The 22760-nt window shown below is 52.4% G+C and overlaps 1 protein-coding gene across 14 annotated transcripts; it reads right to left on the reverse strand.

The window, feature by feature from the left end:
• Positions 1–4626: 4626 nt before the first annotated feature.
• LOC106738349 (uncharacterized) lies at positions 4627–22159 on the reverse strand. 14 transcript variants are annotated; one of them, XR_009457326.1, is made up of 9 exons: positions 21912–22159; positions 19212–19516; positions 18352–18456; positions 13747–13809; positions 11646–13186; positions 10757–11107; positions 10325–10387; positions 9708–9852; positions 4627–9616 (listed from the first exon to the last, which is right to left on the reverse strand). XR_009457326.1 is itself a non-coding variant. In XM_059718278.1 (6 exons), exon 1 carries the CDS (start codon positions 17374–17376, stop codon positions 16402–16404), a length of 975 nt encoding a protein of 324 aa, XP_059574261.1. In that variant the 5' UTR covers positions 17377–18335; the 3' UTR covers positions 4627–9616; positions 9708–9852; positions 10325–10387; positions 10757–10845; positions 11646–11708; positions 13747–16401. The 14 variants fall into 14 exon arrangements, 7 of the variants coding, with proteins under 7 accessions (XP_059574261.1, XP_059574260.1, XP_059574258.1 ...); XR_009457329.1 differs by having other exon boundaries at positions 11646–11708; positions 21912–22158; XR_009457328.1 differs by having other exon boundaries at positions 11646–13809; positions 19325–19516.
• Positions 22160–22760: the final 601 nt, after the last annotated feature.

A 22760-nucleotide genomic window follows, 5' to 3' on the forward strand; every position in this document is an offset into this window, starting at 1 on the left:
CAGGGGCAGGAAGTCGGCTGGGGTCGCAGGAGCCCGGCAAGATAGGCGTCCAAACGTTTCTTGAATGAGTCCAGAGTATCTTCTATGAAATGTTCGATATATGCTCAAGAGATGCTGGGTACGAGACACACTTCCCGCTATGGAGGAAGGAAGGAACCCCCCACCCCGACAGTCCACACCGATCTGAGCGCGGGGTCAGACTCCTCCCTGACCCCAAATGCGGCGTCGGTCTGACCCCGAGCGGATGGGTACGACCCTCTAGACAGGAACCGCTGGTATGGTCCCAGCAGGAGCCCTGGCACAGCACAGTCAAGGTCCCCAGCCATAACACCCTCAAGACACTCGTCCCAACACATAACACCCTCACCTGCCTGTCTCCCCTGACTTCATGAAGAGGAAGAAAAATCTGGCATCAAGTTTAATTCAGTTCCCTTGCAATACATGAAGCCGAGGTGCCATGTAAAGATGTTCCAGGCCAGCACATGAAAGGGCAATTTCGAATACGTTCTTACCACATGGGCCATTGCTGGAGTGCAGAATTAGAAAAGCTGTTAGCGGTAAGAGACGTGATACCTTTTCCAGTGACTCCAGGAGATACTGGAACGCCTCCTTCGCATTGGGTCCAAGTTGACAAGGACCCCAAGTTCTTCCTGCCTGGAAAGTTTAACATGGTGTTGCTCACAGGACCGTGAAGTCCAAGAGGTGCCTCGGAGCCCCACTGTGTTAGGACTGGGGTAAGAGAAGACTGCACCAACCCAGCATTTCCCATCTCAAGGGATGCAACTGAGAAAGGTGGAAAGATACAGGAGCTGATGCGTGGAGAGCATTTCCACAGGAGCTTTAGGATTTCTGTTCCAACTATATGATAAACATCTGACAAAAGTCTCCGACTTGTTTGGGAGTTTTGCCCACCCGTCAAGGCTGCCTTGCTCTACCACCTTAGCTTGCAGGATCCAGGCTTGCAGACATTGGCCAATAGTCCCTAGGCAGGATGGGTTTTTATACATGTGTGTACAGGACATGAATCATCTCAGTGGGAGCCTCTGAGAAAGAGGCTGCAAAGGGAGATTCATGCATAAAAGTTCCTGCATCCTGAGTCTGGGGGAGGCTGGGGCATAAACCTCTGTTTGCAGCAGAACCACAGGTCTGATCCTGCATCACAAGGTTGGCTTCTGTGGCAGTGGGACCAGGGTGAGCGATAGCACTGGATTGGTTCCACATGGGCATTGGAGGGCACGTTGCATTTCCATCACCTTGCCTATCTGTCCATCCCATCCATTTGGCTGGAAGTTGATACTTGGGATACTATAAGCATCCCAAGAGTCAGAAACTCCCATCAGGGAGACGGTGGGCCCCATGGGTTGCAGTTCCCACAGCACTGACAGCTGCTGCCTGCTGGGGACACGTTAGAAATCCAGCCTTAAGCAGTGTGAAGTGTCCCCATGGGTAGTGGCCTGAAGGGTTCCTAGACGGTTCAAAGACACAAGTGGACATCCAGAAAGTTAACTTACCTCTGCTGCTTCCCAGACATGGCAAAAGGCACTTTACTAAAACTAAGGTGGTTGATGACCAAGCACAGGGTTCCTCTACCTCCAGGCCTTGAGACCCCCCCAAGGGAAACCCCTTGACCTTGCAGATGCTGCCCAGGGCGTAGTGACCTTCTGGTCCTGGCTTGGTCTCCACCTGAGCTTAGCCCAGGTCCCCGGCAGGGCAGGGGAGCCCCAGCCCGGCCTCTCCCAGCACAGGAGAGGGTTCACACACACATGGTATCCGGCGGGGAATCTGGCTGCTCAAGCAGCAGCTCTCCCGGCAGCAGAACAAGGACATCTCCCTGAAAAGGGCTCGTTTGCTGGAAGCAGTGCGGTTTCTAGGTGCCAAGAGATGTGGCTGGGGAGGGACACAGGCCTAGTCCACAGGCAGACACAAGGACACATACCAGCCCTTTCAGCTGGGGTGAGGAAGACAAGAACTTACATGCAAGATCAGACCTTGTGCCTCCTGCTGCCTCAGCTGTTCAGTTTAAAATGTTGTCCAACCACCTGTTCCTCCCTGCCATGCTCCACTACAGTGGGTTGGCCCTGCTGGATGCTGCCAGACACAAGTTGGACACTATTACTGGTTGGACCTTGAGATGTTTCAATCCCGAAGTAGCAAGAGGTAAAGGAGCCCAGTGTGACAACAAAGATTTCCCAAGATGCAAAAAGGAGGCAGACACCAAGCCCCTAGGTCCTCTGCCACCGAGCAGCTGTTGAGGTTCTGCTGTTATCGTGTTTTACTGGGAGGGCAATGGGAGGTCACGGGTTCAAAACCCTCCTTGGGGGGCATGGGTACTGCCAGCGTACAGCCCTGAGTAGCATCTTAAGTGTCTGCAGTAAAAGACATGGTGTCATGACTTCAGTGAGCAAGAAGATGCAGCATTTGATTAAAACCAAAGCAATGCTCAAGCCACAGCCCTGCTCCCACTGACAGGCACTCCTGGCAATGCCCCTGGGTGTGCCTTGGTGAGCACGGAGGCAGCTCTCAGGTAGGATGCAGTCAAAGCTGCTGACTGTTGCTAATGAGCCTTTTCATCCAGCCTTTCAATTCCTGGTCCTCTCACAGACCTGCTATCGGTTCCTACCCAGGGCCCCTTCCTGGAAGATGAGCCCAACACTTCTCATGAGTCCCAGCCGTGGGGCTCCTAAGCTGGCGAGTAGTACCAGCCTAGTTTGAGGGTAGAGGTCACAGAGCCACTGCTGAAACATTCAGATTCTCCCCAGGTCCAAGTGACCTCCCAGATTTACCCTAGGCTTCACCTGAGCCTGGCACAGGTCCCTGGCAGTACAGGGCAGACCCAACACTCAGTCTGTACACAGAAGAGGGTCTCGCCCATGTGGTGCCAGGGGAAGCTGGGTGATCACATAGCCCCTTGCCCTGCAGCAGGACAACAGTGTCTCCCAGCAAAGCACTCCTGCAGCCAAGAGGCTGAATAAAAACGTTTCCCTGGACCAGGAAACCTGAGTTTCTGACTCACCAACTTCACCAATGGGCGAGGCAATTCCTTCATTCCCCAGCTGGTGCCCGTCTCCGAGATCCCTGGGCTGGGATCTGGAGTGACGCAGGCCTGGAAAGGAAAATACAGAGTTAGATCTTGGACTGTGACAGCACAACACATCTGGTGGATTGCTGGGGTTTGGATTGGGGCAGTGGCAGTATGACCCCCACCACCGCAGGGTTACTGATGCTCCTGATCCAGGCCACAGCCACCCCAGGCAGAAGAGTCCTGTGCCCTTTCACTGGGAATATCTCTGAGGGGATCTTCCAGGTCGATTCAGCAGAGCACTTGGAGAAGGACAACTCCTAGCTCCATAGTGTTCTCCCACCTGCTGGCTAGATGCCATGGGATGTATTCATGGCCCTTTTCCAGCCTGAAGTGGGGATTCATAGACTGCAGGATGCTCATTTCCTACATTTTGTAAGTTCACAAATAAAGCATTTCTGGTCTGACCCTACAGCTCTGGCCACGGGGCTGTGTCCCACACACCAGAGGAAAAACCTTGGATGGGGCCTTGTCACTAACCTGGTGCATGGTGCTTAAGGAGTAGGACAGGAGCTATTTCAAACCGGCTATACCTGGATTGGATTAATAGTATTGTGGGAGGCTGCCCCTGGGTCCAGGAGTGAGCCTCAATCCTTCAGCTGTCTTGTGCTCCATGCACCCAACTGGTACTAGGCTTGTCCTCAACCACTATATCACCTTGGGGCATAATCTTGGCTCCATCTGCCAGTGTAGCCATGCCCATGCCTTGTGGGTGGTACTATGCATCACTCAGGGGGGCCCTGGCTCCATCGCAAAACTTGGACCCCAGAGGCCTCAAACTTTTGTGGATGCTTCGGCCTTCCTGGCTTCGGCCCCTTTTCTTTGCCTGTGCTCCCTCAGCCTAGGTCCACAGCCTTGGACTTCATGTTCTGGACTTAAGTCCTCTCCTGCCCTTCTCAGGCTGCTTGGGCCCCTTACCCATCTCGCTGTTTGGGCCCCTGGCACTAGCCCTGGCAAGGCTGGTGCCTTGCGTCCCAGCCCCCAGGGACCCTGACCCAGGCTAGGCTGCTCTCATGCTGCTCAGGCCCTTTAAGGTCTCTCACCTTTGCAGGGCTTTATTTTGGGTGCCCCGTGGCTTCCATACCACCCCCACAGCCACAACCTAGTCCTCGAGTCTTGGACTTAAGTGTAACGCAAATATAAGCAAACAGCTTCCCAAGCTAAACTTTACCCTCGCTCTGGGTCGATGCCTCACCACAAGCCATACCTCCCCTTAGGTAGGCTGTCCATAATGAGATCCGGGACACTGCCCCCAACCTCTCCTCCCCGCATTCTCACAAGCTGGCAGGGGTCTGGGTCACCGCTCCGTGCTGATCCGACTCTGTCCTGCACCCTTGCATTTCTGGGCACCCATTATAATTCTCTTCAGCTGGCTAGGCCGGTCTCTTAAATCTGGGACTGTCCCAGCTAAACCAGGTGTAACCCAGGCGGTACTCCAAGAGGTTCCCCCTCTCCAATGGGAGGGATCAAAGCAGGTGCACAAGTGCTGTGGGAGGTGTAGGGGCTCTCCTCCCCCTATAGAGCAGAGCCAGGCCACCACTGGGGACTTAACTATATACCTTTTAATGAGGGAACAATACTGGGAACATAATCAGTATAAACCAGGGGGGTAGAGGGGACACTACAGTGCCCCAAAGGGGCAGGATTCAACAAACGTTAGACTCTTAAAATCATAGACATTCATCCAGTTGACAAAAGACAGGGTTAACCGAAATGTAAAACAAACAGCAGAACAAACTATACTGGTTGGTATTAGTGGAAATACAAAAGGCACAAAATACAAAATGGGGGAAGACAACACAATGGCCCCTTTCCACTGCAACAGGAATTTTTCCTTGTTAGCTCACTCACCCCAAGTCACCAAAGCTAGGACTTGAACTCAGGTGTTCTACACAGTAGGCAGAAACTCTGCTATGCAGCCACCACTGCTGCTGCTGCTACTGCTCCAAGCTGCTAGGGGTCTTGACCTTCCTGGAGCCCCCGCCTCACGTCGAGCTGCCTGGTCTCTGGAGGAGCTGGAAGCAGAGCTGGGAACCTCTCAGGTTGCTGCTCAGATCTTGCTGAAGCAGGGGAGCCTCTCCTGCTGGCCACAGCCTCTGGTAGGGGATCCTGGAGCCCAGCAGGGAGCCTCTCCTGCCAGCCGCACGCCATGCTGCTGAGGACCCCAGTGCTGCCTGCACGTTGCACTCCTTCAGGCTCTTCTGGGGCAACTGCTCCCGCCCTGCTGGCCCAGCTCTTGCCAGCTCCTTGAAGATCCTTCCTTGTGGTCTCTGCCTGAGTCAGCTGCACTGCCCCTTTTATCCCCCTCCAAGTGACCCACAGGGCCAATCGGGACATGGAGGGTGTCTCTCTGGGGCCTGATTGGTGAGGAAAGGGAATCCCAAGTCCTCCAATCATCTTTTGCCCTGGGCTAAGTCACTGCCAGCTAGCCCATCACATTGGAAAGATGCTCACCCTATCTTTAGCTGCTTTATCTAGCACCTCTGGGTCACTTGGGTGTCCATGGCACTGTTCCCTGAAACCTTGCCCTCTCCTAGGAGCCCCTTCCCCCCTAGCATGCAGGGCAAGACTGCCCCTTTTGCCTCAGGCCTTGGGCTTATATACCTCCAAGCCCTGCCCCTTCTGGTCACATGGCTCACCACCCACACACCATGGCCAGCACCAGCTCTTCAGCTGCAGCTGAACACAGCCTCCTTGACCTGCTGCACCCTCTCATTCGAGTGCTAGGAGCCTCTGGCTCCCTGCTACACACAACAGGTCCACACAGCAGATGGTGGGAGCGCCAAGAGCCTTCCCCCTGACCTGATGACATTCTCTGGCCATGAATGTGACCTGCAGAAAGATCCAGTCCGACGATGGAGGAGCGAGACGTTGGGAACACCGAGGAGAGGAGGGCTGGCGGCCGCTCAGCAGAAGTCACGCAGCGTTGGGCTCCAGCACTGTGTGATGGGCCCTTCCTGTTCCCATACCTAAGCTGAGGAGGTCTCAACTACTACCATGGAAATTCAGCTCCACTCTGCAAAGCAACTGTTTTAGCCAGTGGTGGTCTCTCTTCTGTGAATCGTGCTGGCCACAAGCCCAGCGGTCCTGGACACTGCTGCCTGGGGACCTGGCCTGGGTCCCCATGGAGAACCGTCCCCCTTTCCGCCTCTAAGGAGAGGAAGTGAAGGTAGGAAAAGCCCCACATTCCCCTCTGCTCTCTGGACAAATGTCACTTGGTATTTTACCTAAACATTTCCCTTACCTCAGCAGATGTCTTTGGGGACTCAGCCAGGCTCCCTGTATGAGCGGGTCTAAAATGCCCACAGGGCAGCAGGCAGATTGCTCTGCAGGCATGTCTCTCCTGCACCCTTGGTAGACCCTGAGTAGAGAGAGGGGGTTGCTGTGTTAGGCTGGACTCGGGCAGAAGGCAGGGCAGGGGTCTGTATTTCAGACTCTTAGAGTTGCAAGTCAGTGCTTCTACATGGTGATGGAGTTAATTGTCACATGCATGTGAAATCAAGGCTGTTACAGGCACGATGGCATGACAGAGTTTTTTGCACTAGGCTCTGTTGTCAAACAGTGCATATTAGGGCTAAGCAAAGCAGTCTGTGATGGTATTTCAAAATCCTCCAATTTCATGGCTTAAGAAAATGGGGAAAAGGAAAAAACAGAAGTAAAACCTCCCTTCACTATTTTTGAAGTGAGATGGTTCACACTCGTAATTACTCGCTAGTAATTCCCCCCCAAAATACCTTTTCCTTGGCTACCACCTGAAAAATCAAATCCTCAGACACTTCCCATGGCCAGGGGCAGAAAGAGATTCCACCTGCTAAGTGAGAGCAGCAGGCAGTTGTCACCTGAAAGGGAGGCCAGGATACTTGGGAAGGAGTTGATGAATCAGCCTGGCCATCTTTGGAAGAAGGCTCTTGGTTGGCCAGAGTCTGAAAAAAGGAAACTCAGGTTGTCAGACAGTCTTCCAAGGGTTGTGTGCCTCCAATAAAACTAAGCATCAGTCAAACATAGAACAGAAGTAAATCACATGTAATGAAACTGAAGCAAAGCCAGAGACAGTTGGTTCTGTTTGCTCTGTAAGGAGAGAGGGCACGACCTGGTGATAGGGAGTGGGCTCAGCCCGATGCCAGTCCTTCCTAGGGAAATCCTCCGTGGGCACAGCACATTCTCAAGGTTGTTTCCCTGGGGCGGATTTTAACTGGTCAAGCAGTTTCCAAAACGTGCTCCCACAGGAACGGCTTCATCTCTGCTCCACCAGCTCAGGTGAGATTGTGCCATTAAACTGAGGGTACTATTCAGAACAATTCCAGCCACAGCTATGTCTCTAACCAGCTGACAAAAGCTGCTTAGTTGTCCGGGAGTTTCACCCATTGGGTGCCTATACATGTGCTCTGACACGTTCTATTTACAACCCATGGGAGCATACTCGATAAATCAGCTGTGATCTATTCTAATTAGAAAGCACCAGTGTGCCCCACCATCACGTGTATTAAGCATCTCATGTTTCAAATTGGCTGCAGGGTACTTTAATAAAAACTCATTGAACGAGGTTTAGTTAAAGTGGTCCAGTAGCCATTCTGGAACACAGGGTGCTCAATACATGTGACACTGCAGTGTTTTAAGAATGTGTATAGACACCCATTAAGAAACCTGTATAGATACCCATTAAGGCTGCCAGGCTCTACCACCTGAGTTTCTAGGTTCCAGGCTGGCAGATATTGGCCAATACTCCTTAGGCAGGATGGGGTTTTATACACATCTGCACAGAACACGAATCCCCTGACTCTTCAGTGGGAACATCTGAGAAAGGCAAAGAGGCTGTAAAGGGAGATACGTGCACAAAGGTTCCTGCATCCTGAGCCTGGGGGAGGCTGGGGCATAAACCTCTACTTCCAGCAGTACCAAAGGTCTGATCCCGCATAGGACAGGGCTCTCTCCCAGGTGGTAGCTGGCTGCTCAGGCACCAGCTCCCCCAGAGACAGAATCCAAAAACACGAGAGAGAATTCAGCAAACATGGTGTTAATCAAATCATGTAATTTCAACTGAGGTGCTGGAGACAGGTGTCAGCTCAGCCATTAGAAGGCACATTTGAACTTATCTTAGTATACAGGGAAGACTTGCCAAGGGGCAAAGAGGGAGAGTGGATGGGGTGTGACCAAGATGCCTGGGAAGGAGCTGGTGGAACATCCTGGCCAGTCTTGGAAGCAGACTTTTGTTTTGACTGAGCCTGAACAAAAGCACCCGTAGTCAGACAATCTTCCCATGGCTTGGTGCCCCCAGCCACAACTAAGCACAAAAGAAACACAGCACAACATCAAATTACATATAGAAACTGAAGCAAAGCCAGAGACTTGGTTCTTTTTCCTGTGTAAGGAGAAAATGGCAAGATCCAGCAGTGTCGGTGGGGCTCAGGTGAATGCCCGTCCTTCCAAGGGAACTCCTCTTTGGGAACTCCACACCCCAAGGTTGGTTCCCTGGGGGAATTCAAGGCTGCCAGGCTCTACCAGCTGAGTTTTCAGGTCCCAGGCTGGCAGACATTGGCCAGCAGTCCCTACGCAGGACAGGGTTTTATACACATCTGCACAGAACACAAATCCTCTGACCCTTCAGTGGGAACGTCTGAGAAAGGCCAAGAGGCTGCAAAGGGAGATACATGTAAAAAGCATCCTGTATTCTGAGCCTGCAGGGAGGCTGGGCATAAACCTCTGCTTCCAGCTGTACCAAAGGTCTGATCCTGCATCACAAGGTTGGCTTCCCTGGCAGTGGGACCAGGGTGAGCGATAGCACTGGCATGGTGCAAGATGGAAATTTGGGGGCACATTGCAGTTCCATTGCCTTTTCTATCTGTCTGTCTAGTCCATTTGGCTAGAGGTTGGCCTTGACTAATACTATAAGCATCCCAAGAGTCAGAAACTTCCAAGAGGAAGACAGGGTGCACCTCATGGGTTGCTGTCCCCACCTCACAGACATCTGCTGCCTGCCAGGGACCCATGTTGGAAATCCAGCCTCAGGCAGTGTGAATTATCCCCACTGGTAGGAGGAAGAAGAACACATGGCCTGTAGGGTCCCTAGACTGAGTTCAAAAGAGCAACGTGACAGCTGGGATGGAAACTCAGCTCTGTCTGTCCTGGCAGCTTTCCAGACACAGCAGCACCAGTGCTGTCTCCACGCTGAAAAGATCAGGCCATTAGCCACACACACCTTCCAAGCATCAGTGCGCTTGCTGACCAGCCAAGGGCTCCCTCCATCTCCAAGACCTCAGCTTTTCCTGCAACGAAACCCCTTGAGTTTGCAGATTCTGCCTGCACCCAAGTAACTTCTGGGTTTGCTCTGGGTTGCAGCCAAGCAAGGCACAGGTCCCCAGCACTACAGGGGAACCCCAGCCTTGCACTCGCTGGCACAAGAGAGTGCTTTCACACACATGGTGTCCAGGGGGAAGCTGGGTGCTCAGGCACCAGCTCCCCCAGCAGCAGCACAGCAGCTCTTCCTCCAAAGGGCTCATTTGCTGGAAGTGGTGGGGCTTCAAAGTACTGAGGGTGAAGCTGATGGGGAACAAAGGCCAAGTCTGAGGGCACACACAAGGATCACACACCAGCCCTCTCAGATGCAGGCAGAGAAAGGACAGGAACTTACTGCGCCCCACATTTGCTCCCCTTGGATGGGTGCGGAAGAGCTCATTTCTGCCTGCCGGGCTGCTCTGGGGCTTCTAGGCAGTGCTGGGTGTCATCATATACAGGCCGAACAGTGTAGTACTTGTTGGACTTGCAGGCATTTCACTCTGAAAGTGGAGAAGAGGGCAAGGGTGTCCAAGGGAGTGGGGAAAATTTGCCAAGGGGCAAAGAGGAGGCAGACCTGGCACCCCAGGACCTCTCCCAGCAGAGCTCTGCCACAAAGCTTCAGAACTGAACTGACACGGGGACCTTTCCCTCAGGCCAAACCAAACATAGCGCCTTCTCCAGCTCAAGTTCTGCCTAACCCAGAACAACCGGTGCTCAGCTTCCTTTCCAGGACTCATTCCCAACAGAAAAGGCTAAGCCCTGAGCAGATAATGGGGTGACACCCAGAAACAAGGACTGTGCTTTTCACCCTTAATCACACGTGCTTGGACAAGGAGTAATTTTCAAAGCAGAGCTCACAATGTGATGGACTCTCTTTAGGCCTGGACACAAGGAGTCCCCACAGGCAGGAACAGAGTCTATCTACTGAGCCAGAGCAGCACTCAGCTGTCACCTGAATGGGAGGCAACGTACCTGGGAAGGGGTTGTTATAATTGCCTGGCTGTCCTTGGAGGCAGGCTCACATTTTCCCTGTGCCTGAAAAAAGAAAAGGCAAGTACTCAGACATGCTTCCAAGGGTTCTGTGCCTCCAGCCAAAGCAAAGCAATGCAACGCAGAGCATTAAATCACGGACAAAACCTGAAGCAAAGCTGGCAAACCTGAAGCTATCTATTCATTGGCTTCTCCATCCTATCTCTCTTTATAGAAGACAATGGAGAAGAAGCAGTGAATGGAAAATGTTTAACATCGGCTAGATCCAATAGGAGGGTGAGAGTTGCCCTTTAAACAAAGATTCTGTATCAAAACTTTCAGAAGTCTGAAGAGGGCAGCTGTCGGCTACCTGGAAATCTTCACTGGTAAAATGTCAAATGAAAAAGTGATATTGCCGCTTAGAAGATTTCCTACCTTCCTCGGTAGGGCTGCAGTCTGCTTTGCTCTCCCAGTTGGCATCTTCAGCAACGCTGCTTGGTAAGAGCCGGCCTTCAACTCCTTGACTGCCAGGAAAGTGAAGGAATGTTACCTGTGAGATTTTGGAAGCTAGAAAGCTGCCTGAGAAGCCCATTTGCTTAGCAAAAGAGAAGAAAAAGAACATCCTCTGGTGCTTAAGATGCCATATCAGTTGCCATAGAGAGGGTGGAAGATCCAGGGGGCAATTCTTGACAGGAGAGTATTCACAACCAGGGAAAGAAGTGGAACCAAAGCCCCAGGAAGGCAATGAGCATCTCCTCATCAACTTCTGTGGAGTCTGGATCCGGTCTTGCAGAGACCAGTGGAGAAAAAACGAGACTGAATTTAGTGAACAGGGTGTTAATCAGAACATGCTTTAAGGATATTTCAATTGAGATCCTGGAAACACGTATCCACTCAACCATTAGAAGGCACATTTGGACTTATTTTAATATATATCTTATTTCTGGGTCAGGTTTTAAAAAGCCTTATTGCCTCAGGCCACGGTTCCCAGCATTCAGCAGCCAGAAGACAGCAGTACCCAGTCAGCGGTGTGCTCTGGGCAGCATCATACTTTGCCATTGTGCTCCACTTCAGCTGCCTTTCATGTCCTGAGGCTGAAAACCCCTTGAGATGCTTTCACAGCCAGCATGTCATTTGGGATTCATGACCTGGGTAGCACGGGCTTAGGGCCAAGCAGCTCAGAATAGGATTCCACATGGCTTAAAACAGAAGAACTGCTGTTCACCAGGACAGACCAAGGGCCCACCTTGCCCAGTCTCCCATCTCCCACAGGGGCAGAGAGTGGATGCTGGAAGGAAGAGTGGACAGGGTGTGAGCAGGATACCTGGGAAGGAGTTGGTGGAAAATCCTGGTCATCCTTGGTAGCAGGATCTTTTTTTGCCCAAGTCTAAAAAAAGAAAGCACCAGTAGTCAGACAATCTTCCCATGGCTCTGTGCCACCAGCCAAACCTAAGCACGGAAGAAACACAGCACAACATTAAATTACATATAGAAATTGAAGCAAAGCCAGAGACAGTTCGTTATGTGTCCTGGATAAGGAGAAAAGAGCAAGATTCAGCAGTGACAGTGGGGCTCCTGTGGATGCCCGTCCTTCCTAGGGAACTCCTCTGTGGGCACAGCACATTCCCAGGATTATTTCCCTGGGGGGAATTTAAGGCTGCCAGGCCGTGCCAATGGAGTTTGCAGGTCCCAGGCTAGCAGACAATGGCCAATAGTCCTTATGCAGGATGGGGTTTTATACACATCTGCACAGAACACGAATCCTCTGACCCTTCAATGGGAATGTCTGAGAAAGGCAAAGAGGCTGCAAAGGGAGATGCATGGAAAAAGCTTCCTGAATCCTGAGCCTGCAGGGAGGCTGAGCATAAACCTCTGCTTCCAGCCGTACCAAAGGTCTGATCCTGCATCACAAGGTTGGCTTCCCTGGCAGTGGGGCCAGGGTGAGTGATAGCACTACTGTGGTGCCAGCTGGGATTTGGAGGGCACATTGCAGTCCCATCCATTTGGCTAGAAGTTGGTCCTGACTAATACTACGAGCATCCCGAGTCAGAAACTCCCATCAGGGAGATAGGATGGGCCCTATGGGTTGCAGTTCCCAAAGCACTAAGAGCTGCTGCCTGCCGGGCACACGTGTGGGAAATCCAGCCTCAAGCAGTGTGAATTGTCCCCATTGGTAGGGGTAAATAGTACCCACGGCCTGAAGGGATCCTAGACTGGGTCCAAAGGAGTAACGTGACAGCTGGGAGGGAAACTCTCATCTGCCTGTCATGGTGGCTTTCCAGACACAGCAGCACCAGTGCTATCTCTACTCTGAAATGTTTAGGTCATTAGTAAAACCCACCTACCAAGCACCATGGCACTTGCTGACTAACCAAGGACTCTCCGACTCTGGGACCTGAGGTTTTCTCACAGGGAAACCCCTCGAGCTTGCAGACTCGGCCTGCACCCAAGTGATTTTCTGGGTTTGCTCTGGGCTACAGCCAGGCATGGCACAGGTCCCCAGCACCACAGGGAAGCCTCAGCTCTGCACCCTCCACCACAAAGGAGGGCTCTAACCCACAATGTGTACAGGGGGAAGCTGAGTGCTCAGGTTGCAGCTCCCACACCAGCAGGGCAAGGGCATCTCCCTGCCAAGGGCTCATTTGCTGCAGACAGTGGGGATGCTAAGCACCAAGGAGTGTCGCTAGTGGGGAACACAGGCCTAGTCTGAGGGCACACACAAGGATCACATACCAGCCCTTTCAGATGCAGGTGAAGGAAGGACAAGCATTGGTTTCTCCTGCTGCTGCTGCATTTGCTCCTACTGGATGGGCGTCGAAGAGCTGACTTCTGCCTTCCAGGCTGCTCTGCATCCGCTAGCCAGTGCTGGATGCATCAGACACAAGCTGAACAGTTTGCTACTTGGTGGACTTGCATGCATTTCACTCTCAAAGCTGAGAGAGGGGCAAGCGAGTCCAAGGGAATATGAAAGATTTGCGAAGAGGCAGAGAGGAGGCAGACCCCCCCACCCCTGGGACTGTTCCCAGCAGAGCTATTTCACAAAGTTTCAGAAATGAACTGACACAGGGACCTTTCTCTCAGGCCAAACCAAACATAGTGTCTTCTCCAGCTCAAGGTCTCCCTAACTCGGAACAACTCCTGCTCAGCTTCCTTTCCAGGACCCATTCCCAAAAGACAAGGCTAAGCCCTGAGCAGAAGAACAGCCCCTGCTGTGGGCAGAAAACCAGCTGACACCCTGAAACAAGGGACTACGCCTTGCACCCTTCATCACACATGTTTAGATGGGGAGTAATTTTCAAGCAGAGCTCACAATGCTATGGATTCTCCTTAGGCCTGGAGACATGGCATCCCCATGGGCAGGAAGAAATTCTCCCTACTGAGCCAGAGCTGTGTTCAGCTGTCACCTCAAAAGGAAAACAGGGTACCTGGGAAGGGGTTGCTTGAAGTTCCTGGCCTTTTTTACAAGCAGGCACACGTTTTCCCAGAGCCTGAAAAAAGAAAATGCAAGTGGTCAGACACTCTTCCAAGGGTTCTGTGCCCACAGCCAAAGCAGAACAAAGCAAAGCGATAAATAAAGAACAAAACACCGAAACAAAGGTGGCAAGCTAAAGGCTAGCCATTCATTGACTTCTCAATGCTTTTATCTGTCTTTACAGAAGACAACAACGAAGAAAAAATGCTTGGAAATCCTTTAGCATCAATCAGATTCAAGAGGAGGGTCAGGGTCACCCTTTAAACTAAGATTCTGTATCAAAACCTTCAGGAGTCTGAAGAGGGCAACTCTCAGGTACTTGGAAATGTTCATTGGCAAGATGTCAAATGTAACAGTGATTTTGCCGCTAAGATCATTTCCTGCCTTCGTTGGTAGGGCTGCAGCCTCCTTTGCTTTCTCAGTGCAGGTTTTAGTTGGTGGTGCCTGGCTAGTGCTGAGTTTGGACTCCTTGCTTGCCTGGAAAGTGAAGCACATTGTTACCTGTGAGACTTTGGAAGCCAAAAACTGCCCGAGAAGCTGATTGTTTAGCAAAGGAGAAGCAGAAGAACATCATCCAGTGCTTAAGATGGCAAATCAGGTGCTGCAATAGGGAGAGGGAGGAGGATCCAGGGGCCATTTCTTGTAAGGAGAGCATTTGGGACCAGGGAAAGAAGTGGAACCAAAGCTCCAGGAAGTCAATGTGAATTTTTTCACTGATCTCTGTGGAGTTTGGATCTGGTCTTGCAGAGACCAGTGGAGAAAAAAGAAGAGAGAGAACTCAGTGAATAGGACAAATTGAACCAGGCTGTCAGGAAGTATGAACTGAGACGCTGGAGACAGATGTCCACTTAGCCATTAGAAGGCAGATTTGGACTTAATATAAATCTTATTTCTCTGTAAGATTTAAGATGCCTTTAATTGCCTCAGGCCACAGTCCCCAGCATTAAGCAACCCAAGGGCAACTGTACTCAGTGAGCACTATGCTCTGGGCAACATCATACTTTGCCTTCGTGCTCCTCTTCAGCTGGCCTTTCCTGAGGCTGAGATCAACTTGGGATGGTTTCATAGACAGGCAGCATGTCACTTGGGATTCATGAGCTGGGTAGCATGGGTTTAGAGCCAAAGCACCTCAGATTAGGATTTGACATGGCGCAGAACAGAAGAATTGCCGTTCACAGGGTCAGACCAGAGGTCCCCCTTGCCCAGACTCCCATGTCCCACAGGGGCAGAGAGTGGATGCTGGAAGGGAGAGTGGACAGGGTGTGAGCTGGATACCTAGGAAGGAGCTGGTGCTACTTCTAGGCCACTCTTAGAAGCCCAATCTTTTTTGGATAGAGCTTGAAAAAAGAAAACACAAGTAGTCAGACAGTCTTCTCATGGCCCTGCATCCCACCGACAACTAAGCATGAGGGAAACAAAGAACATTAAATTACATATAGTAAATGAAGCAAAGCCAGAGACAGTTGGTGCTGACTACTCTAGAAGCAGAAAAGGGCAACCAGCAGTAGACGTTGGGACTCAGGTGGATGCCCGTCCTTCTTAGGAAACTCCTTTATGGGCACAGCACTTTCACAAGGTTGTTTCCCTGGGGGAATTCAAGGCTGCCAGGTTCTACCAGCTGAGCTTCCAGGTCCCAGGCTGGCAGACATTGGCCAGCAGACCCTACACAGGACAGGGTTTTGTACACGTCTGCACAGAACACAAATCCTCTGGCCCTTCAATGGGAACATCTGAGAAAGGCAAAGAGGCTGCAAAATACACAAAAGTTCCTGCATCCTCAGCCTGGCCAAGGTTGGGCATTAACATCTGCTTCCAGCAGTACCAAAGACCTGATCCCACACCACCATGTTGGCTTCTTAGTCAGTGGGATCAGGGTGAGTGCTAGCCATGGCATGGCGCCACATGGGAATTTGAGGGCACGTTGCCGTTCCATCGCCTTTTCTATCTGTCGGTTCCATCCATTTGGCTAGAAGTTGGTCCTGACTAATATTAGTAGATGGTAAGGATGGTAAATCCAAAAAAGATGACAAAGCCGATAGGGAAATACAGAACGCCCAGGCGAGGGACTAACAATAGAAGGATGGGGGCGAGGTTGGGAACGCAACTAGGTTACATGCGATACAAAGTTAGCCAACTAAGCCCGGGGGTAAGGGGAGAGGGGAGTGGGGAAGGGGAGGGAGTGGGGAAGGGGAGGGAGGGGGGGGGTTTCACGACGCTGAGAGAGAAAGAGGATAGAAACACACATACCCGTGACAATGGTCCGCAATGGTGGAAGAAGTGGTCCGAGGAAAAAGTGTCTCAGTCTAGATATAGTCTATTGCGGGGGTCCTCTTCGGGTGGCGCTGGGTCGTCGTCTGTTGTTGATGAGTCCTCTTGAAGCGAAGGTCCGTCTGTTGCAGAGAGGGGGGGGGGTTCAGGCGGTCCCCTCTGGGTCCGGTCTGGCGGCTGTTCTCCTGGTGGGGTCCGTGTACTGGCGGTGGCCCGTGATGTGCTCCATGTAAATGTTGCGGGACCACTGGATGGTGTCCGACACCATGAGGCAGCGCATCAGCTTGGCGTAGCGGCGGGAGACGCGGCAGGCACGCAGGACGCTCTCATTACTGGGGTCCTAGGCTCCGAGCGTTCCCACGATGAGCGCGTCGACCGTCACGTTGTAGCCGTGGCCCCTCAAGGTGTTGGCCAGCAGGGCGTACTTCTCCCGCTTGCGAGCCCGGGCGTCGGTGAAGCCTTGGTGCCGGTTCTCGAACGGGATGGTGACGTCCACGATGGTGATCTTCTTGGCCTCCTCGTTGGTAATCATGATGTCGGGGCACATCTGGCTCTCGCAGCCCGGGATGGTGCGGTTGACGGAGACCTGCCCCGTGGCGGCCGGGATGGCCCTCGCCAGGCGGTCCCGGACAGCGTTGTGGCGGAGCTGCCAGGCCCTGGCGTGCGGCTTGCAGCTGCACAGCACGTGGGGGAGGGTCTCGGCTGCGTAGCCACACCGTCGGCACCTCTTGTCCCGGTGGCTGAAGCGGACGGCTCCGTTGAGAGGCAGGCAGTTGAGGCGGGCGCGGTGGAGGAAGCGCCAGTCCGCGAAGCGCGTGAAGCTCCCGCTAGGCATGAAGTGGTTGCTGGCGTCCCACTTCGAGGTGACGTCGAAGACCTTGCCCTGGTTGGGTTTGGCCCTCAGGTCGCCAGTGTATTTGTTGCGGACGGCGTCCTTCAGGAACCTCTCCAGGAAGGTCTTCGTGCGGGGCATCACAGTCACGGAGTCGGCGTGTGGGGCTGGCTGCAGGGAGACTGCCAGCTCCCGGCGCTCCTCGGTCCAAGTCCAGGTGCAGCCGACGCGCTTCCCGAGGCGGCGCATGGCGTTGCGGGCTCGGCTCCACAGCCAGGCAAAGTCCCCGCCGTCTTGGCTGAACTCGCCCTCCAGCGAGCCGCTCAGGAAGGTGGCCAAGTCACGTCCGGTGGGTTGCCTGCCGATCCTCTTGCAGGTGGTCTCCTCCAGGGCGCTGGCAGCGATGATACTTACCGTCGCGTCCGGGCAGGTCAGGAGGCGGAAGGCGTGGGTGACCACGGCGATGTCGCCGAGGTCTCCCATGCGGGGCACGTTGGCACCCCCCTGCCGGTAGGGGATGTGCAGGACCTCGTTGCTGGCCCTCAGCGGCAGGTGCAGCCACTTCTTCAGCAGCTGTCGGATCTCGGCGTCCGCCTTCTTGAGTGGGGTCTTGGGGACTGCCAAGCCTCTCAGGACGAACGCGACGCGGGGGATGAGCAAGCATCCTGAGTCCTGAGTCCTACAAGTCAGCAAGCATCCTGAGTCCTGAGTCCTACAAGCATCCTGAGTCAGAAACTCCCATCAGGGAGACAGGATGGGTCCCGTGGGTTGCAGTTCCCACAGCACAGATAGCTGCTGCCCTGCCAGGCACACGTGTGGGAAATCCAGCCTCAAGCAGTGTGAAGTGTCCCTCTTGGTAGGTGTAAGTAGTATCCATGGCTTGAAGGGATCCTAGACTGGGTCCAAAGAAGTAACGTGACAGCTGGGAGGGAAACTCACCTTTGCCTGTCCTGGCTGCTTTCCAGGCACAGCAGCACCAGTGCTATCTTCACTCTGAAAAGTTCAGGTCATTAGCAAAACCCACATACCAAGCAGCGTGAAACGTGCTGACCAACCAAGAACTGACTCCATCTTCAGGACCTGAGGTTTTCCCACAGGCAAGCCCCTTGAGCTCACAGATTCTGCCTGCACCCAAGTGACTTTCTGGGCTTGCTCTGGGCTGCAGCCAAGCATGGCACAGGTCCCCAGCACCACAGGGGAGCCTCAGCCCTGCACCCTCCGCCACAAAGGAGGTCTCCAACCCACAACGTGTCCAGGGGGAAGTGGGTGCTCAGGTTGCAGCCCCTGCACCAGCAAGACAAGGGCATCTCCCTGCCAAGGGCTCATTTGCTGCAGGCAGTGGGGCTGCTAAGCACCAAAGGGTGTCTCTGGTGGGGAACACAGGCACAGTCTGAGGGCACACACAAGGATCACACACCAGCCCTTTCAGATGCAGGTGGAGGAAGGACAAGAACTTACCAGCACTGGTGTCTCCTGCTGCTGCATCTGCTTGTGGTGGACGGGTGTCGCAGAGCTGATTTGTGCCTTCTGGGCTGCTCTGTGGCTGCTAGGCAGTGCCGGATGCTATCAGATACAAGCCAAACAATGTGATACTTCTTGGACTTGTATGCATTTCACTCACTAAGTGGCAAGCTAGTTCAAGGGAACGGGGAAGATTTGTGAAAGGGCAGAGAGGAGGCAGACCCTCCACTCCTGGGACCGCTCCCAGCAGAGCTATGCCACAAAGTTTCAGAAATGAACTGACACGGGGACCTTTCAGGCCAAACCAAACGTAGTGTCTTCTCCAGCTCAAGGTCTCCCTAACTTGGAACAACTCCTGCTCAGCTTCCTTTCCAGGACCCATTCCCAAAAGTCAAGGCTAAGCCCTGAACAGGAGAACAGCCCTGATAGAAGCAGGAAACCAGCTGACACCCAGAAACAAGGGACTGCGCCTTGCACTCTTAATCACATGTGCTTGGACAGGGAGTAATTTTAAAGCAGAGCTCACAATGCTATGGACTCTCCTTAGGCCTTGGGACCTAGAGTCCCAACAGGGAGGAAGAGATATTATCTATTAAGCCAGAGCTGTGTTCAGCTGTCACCTGAAAAGGGAAACCAGGGTATCTGGGAAGGAGTTGCTTGAGATGGTTGGCCATCCCTGGAAGCAGGCTCACATTTTCCCAGAGCCTGAAAAAAGAAAATGAAGGTGGCCAGACACTTTTCCAAGGGTTATGTACCCACAGCCAAAGCAGAGCAAAGCAAAGCATTAACAGATAAAAAACTAAAGCAAAGCTGCCAAACTCAAGGCTATCCATTCATTGGCTTCTTCACGCTTTTACCTGTCTTTACACAAGACAATGGAGAAGAAACCATGCTTGGAAACACTTTAGCATCGGCCAGATTCAATAGGAGGGTCAGAGTCATCCTTTAAATTAAAATTGTGTATTAGAACCTTCAGGAGTCTGAAGAGGGCAACTGTCCGGTACTTGAACATCTTCACTGGCAAAATGTCAAATGTAACAGTGATACTGCCACTGAGATCATTTTCTTCCTTCCTTGGTAGGGCTGCAGCCTCCTTGGCTTTCCCAGTGCGGGTTTTCACTGATGGTGCCTGGCTAGTGCTGGGCTTGGACTCCCTGGTTGCCTGGAAAGTGAAGCACATTGTTACCTGTGAGACTTTGGAAGCCAGAAAGCTGCCTGAGAAGCCAATTGCTTAGCAAAGGAGAAGCAGAAGAACATCATCCAGTGCTTAAGATAGCAAATCAGGTGCTGCAATAGGGAGAGGGGCCATTTCTTGCGAGGAGAGCATTTGGGATCAGGGAAAGAAGTGGAACCGAAGCCCCAGGAAGTCAGTGTGAATCTCTTCACTGATCTCTGTGAAGTTAGGATCTGGTCTTACAGAGACCAGTGGAGAAAAAACAATTCAGTGAACAGGGCGTTAATTGAATCATGTCATAAGGATATTTCAACTGAGATCCTGGGGACAGGTGTCCACTCAGTCTTTAGAAGGCAGATTTGGACTTAATATAAATCTTATTTCTCTGTAAGGTTTAAGAAGCCTTTAATTGCCTCAGGCCACGGTCCCCAGCATTCAGCAACCCAAGGGCAACTGTACCCAGTGAGCACTATGCTCTGGGCAACATCAGACTTTCCCCTCATGCTCCTCTTCAGCTGGCCTTTCCTGAGGCAGAGAACACCTTGGGATGTTTTCACAGACAGGCAGCATGTCACTTGGGATTCATGAGCTGGGTAGACGGGTTTAGGGCCAAAGCACCTCAGATTAGGATTTGACATGGCGCAGAACAGAAGAACTGCCGTTCACCGGGTCAGACCAGAGGTCCCCCTTGCCCAGACTCCCATGTCCCACAGGGGCAGAGAGTGGACACTGGAAGGGAGAGTGGACAGGGTGTGAGCAGGATACTTGGGAAGGAGCTGGTGCTACTTCTAGGCCATCTTTAGAAGCCCGATCTTTTTTTGCCGCAGTCTGAATAAAGAAAACACAAGTAGTCAGACAGTCTTCCCATGGCCCTGCGCCCCCATCCACCCACAAGCATGAAAGAAACACCACACAACATTAAATTACATATAGGAAATAAAGCAAAGCCAGAGTTGGTTGTGACTACTCTAGAAGGAGAAAAGGCAACCAGCAGTCGACGTTGGGGCTCAGGTGGATGCCCGTCCTTCCTAGGGAACTCCTCTATGGGCACAGCCCTTTCACAAAGTTGTTTCCCTGGGGAAATTCAAGGCTGCCAGGCTCTACCAGCTGAGCTTCCAGGGTCCAGACTGGCAGACATTGGCCAGCGTACCCTTGGTAGGACACGGGTTAATACACACGTGCCGAGAACATGAATCCTCTGATCCTTCAATGGGAATGTGTGAGAAAGACAAAGAGGCTGCAAACGGGATTTGGGCACAAAAGTTCCTGCATCCTGAGTGTGGCAGAGGTTGGGCATTAACCTCTCCTTCCAGGAGTACCAAAGCCCTGATCCCATATCACCATGCTGGCTTTTCAGTCAGTGGGATCAGGGCGAGTGCTAGCCCTGGCATGGTGCCACATGGGAATTGCAAGGCACGTTCCCGTTCCATCACCTTTTCTATCTGTTGGTCCCATCCATTTGGCTAGAAGTTGGTTCTGACTAATAGTATAAGTATCCCAAGACTCAGAAGTTCCCATCACGTAGACAGGGTTGGGCTCCTGGGCCACTGTCCCCACGCCACTGACAGCTGCTGCCTGCCTGGGGCACATTTGGAAATTCAGCCTCAAGCACTGTGAAGTGTCCCCATGCGCAGGGGTCTTTAATGCCCATGACCTGACGGGAACCTAGACTGTATTTATCGGGATCAAAGGTTCCTTTATCAGGAAACTGTAACCCAGGGTTTTCATAGGTATAACCATTCCAAGCATGTGCCAATTTAACTAAGAGCTTTTGCTTCTTTGGACCCAATTTAGTTCCATATTCCTTACACATATACCCCAAAGGTGTTTTTGGGTCTGGTTTTTGGTGTTTCTGGTCTGGGTCAAGAGGATCCTTGACCCATTGCCAGGATAATATAACAAAACTAGGAGAGATTTACCAGAGACACAAGAGGAAGGGGAAACGGGTTCGTCAGAGCGATGCCCGGTGCCAGAGACACAAAAGGATGCACAAACTGGAACACGAGCCCTTGCTTTCAAGATTGGCTCGCAAGCGGCCAACTTGGGGCGGCTGCCCGTGAACCAGGCACAAGGGAAGGACACAAGACAATCTCTCAAATATAAATCAGAGTTATCAGGACAGCCTGTTAGAGGCCAGTAGGCAAAAGGGATAAACAGAGAAAAGTCTAGGCGTCCCCAGACAAAATCCGAACAGTCCACCTGTCAGGGATCCCAAGTCAGTCAGTTTCAAATAAAGTATCTTTCAGTCAGTCAGATAAAATAAACTAAGTCTTATACTTATAAAAGTAACGTAGGGAGCGCTTACTGCCGAGAAGACGTTACTTGTCCAGGCTAGGGAACACTGAGACCCATTAAGTGAGATTTTTTAATTAGGATCTCTTACCTCTGAGTTTTGGCGCCACGGGTGTCGGTTGTGTCCCCAGGCTGTTCAAGCTGCCAGCTCGGGGTTCCGCCGCATCCCACTGCTGACACCAGAAACTGTGGGGGAAAACTTCGTCCCCGGGTTCGTTGGGCAGAGGCTCAAACAAACAGGCCAATCGAAGTTTAAAGACTTAGTTTAATAAAGAATGCATTCCTGGTCAGCGTCATACACGAATTCAGAATTTTGCCACGAGGTCTGACTCTGAACATAGGCAGTGAGGGGGTAATATAGAAAATGTGAGGTCATAAGCATAGCAACAGTATAAACCAATCAACATTAGCCATGACGCAGACAAGTCTGCACATGTCTTCAACTTGTTACTGGAGAAAAATACTAGTTTAAACCAGTCTGTAACAGCAAGGTCATGACCTGGCTACATGACTCGCTCACAAACAAAATGGCAGACTGGAACCATTTTGTTTTTCCCCTTCACAGCCAGGAGGGAAACTCAGCTCTGCCTGCCCTGGCTGCTTCCCACAAATGGCAGCATCAGTGCTGCCTCCACTCTGGAAAGATCAGGTCTTTAGCAAAATGCAGCTTCTGAGCATCACAGCTCTTGGTGACCAAGCAAGAAGTCCCTTCCCGTGCCAGAGCCCGAGCTTTTCTCTCAGGAAAACCCCTCGATCTTGCAGATCCTGCCCATGCCCAGGTGACCTGGGTTTCCATTGGTTGCAGCCAAGTGTGGCACAGGGTGCCAGCACCACAGGGGCGCCCCAGCCCTGCACCTCCAGTACAGGAGAGGGCTCGCACCCCGGCGGGGCCTGGGGGAAGCTGGGTGCTCAGGCAGCAGCTGCCCCAACTGCAGGACAA

This window comes from Alligator mississippiensis, chromosome 15 (genome assembly GCF_030867095.1).
Source record: "Alligator mississippiensis isolate rAllMis1 chromosome 15, rAllMis1, whole genome shotgun sequence".
NCBI lineage: Eukaryota > Metazoa > Chordata > Crocodylia > Alligatoridae > Alligator > Alligator mississippiensis.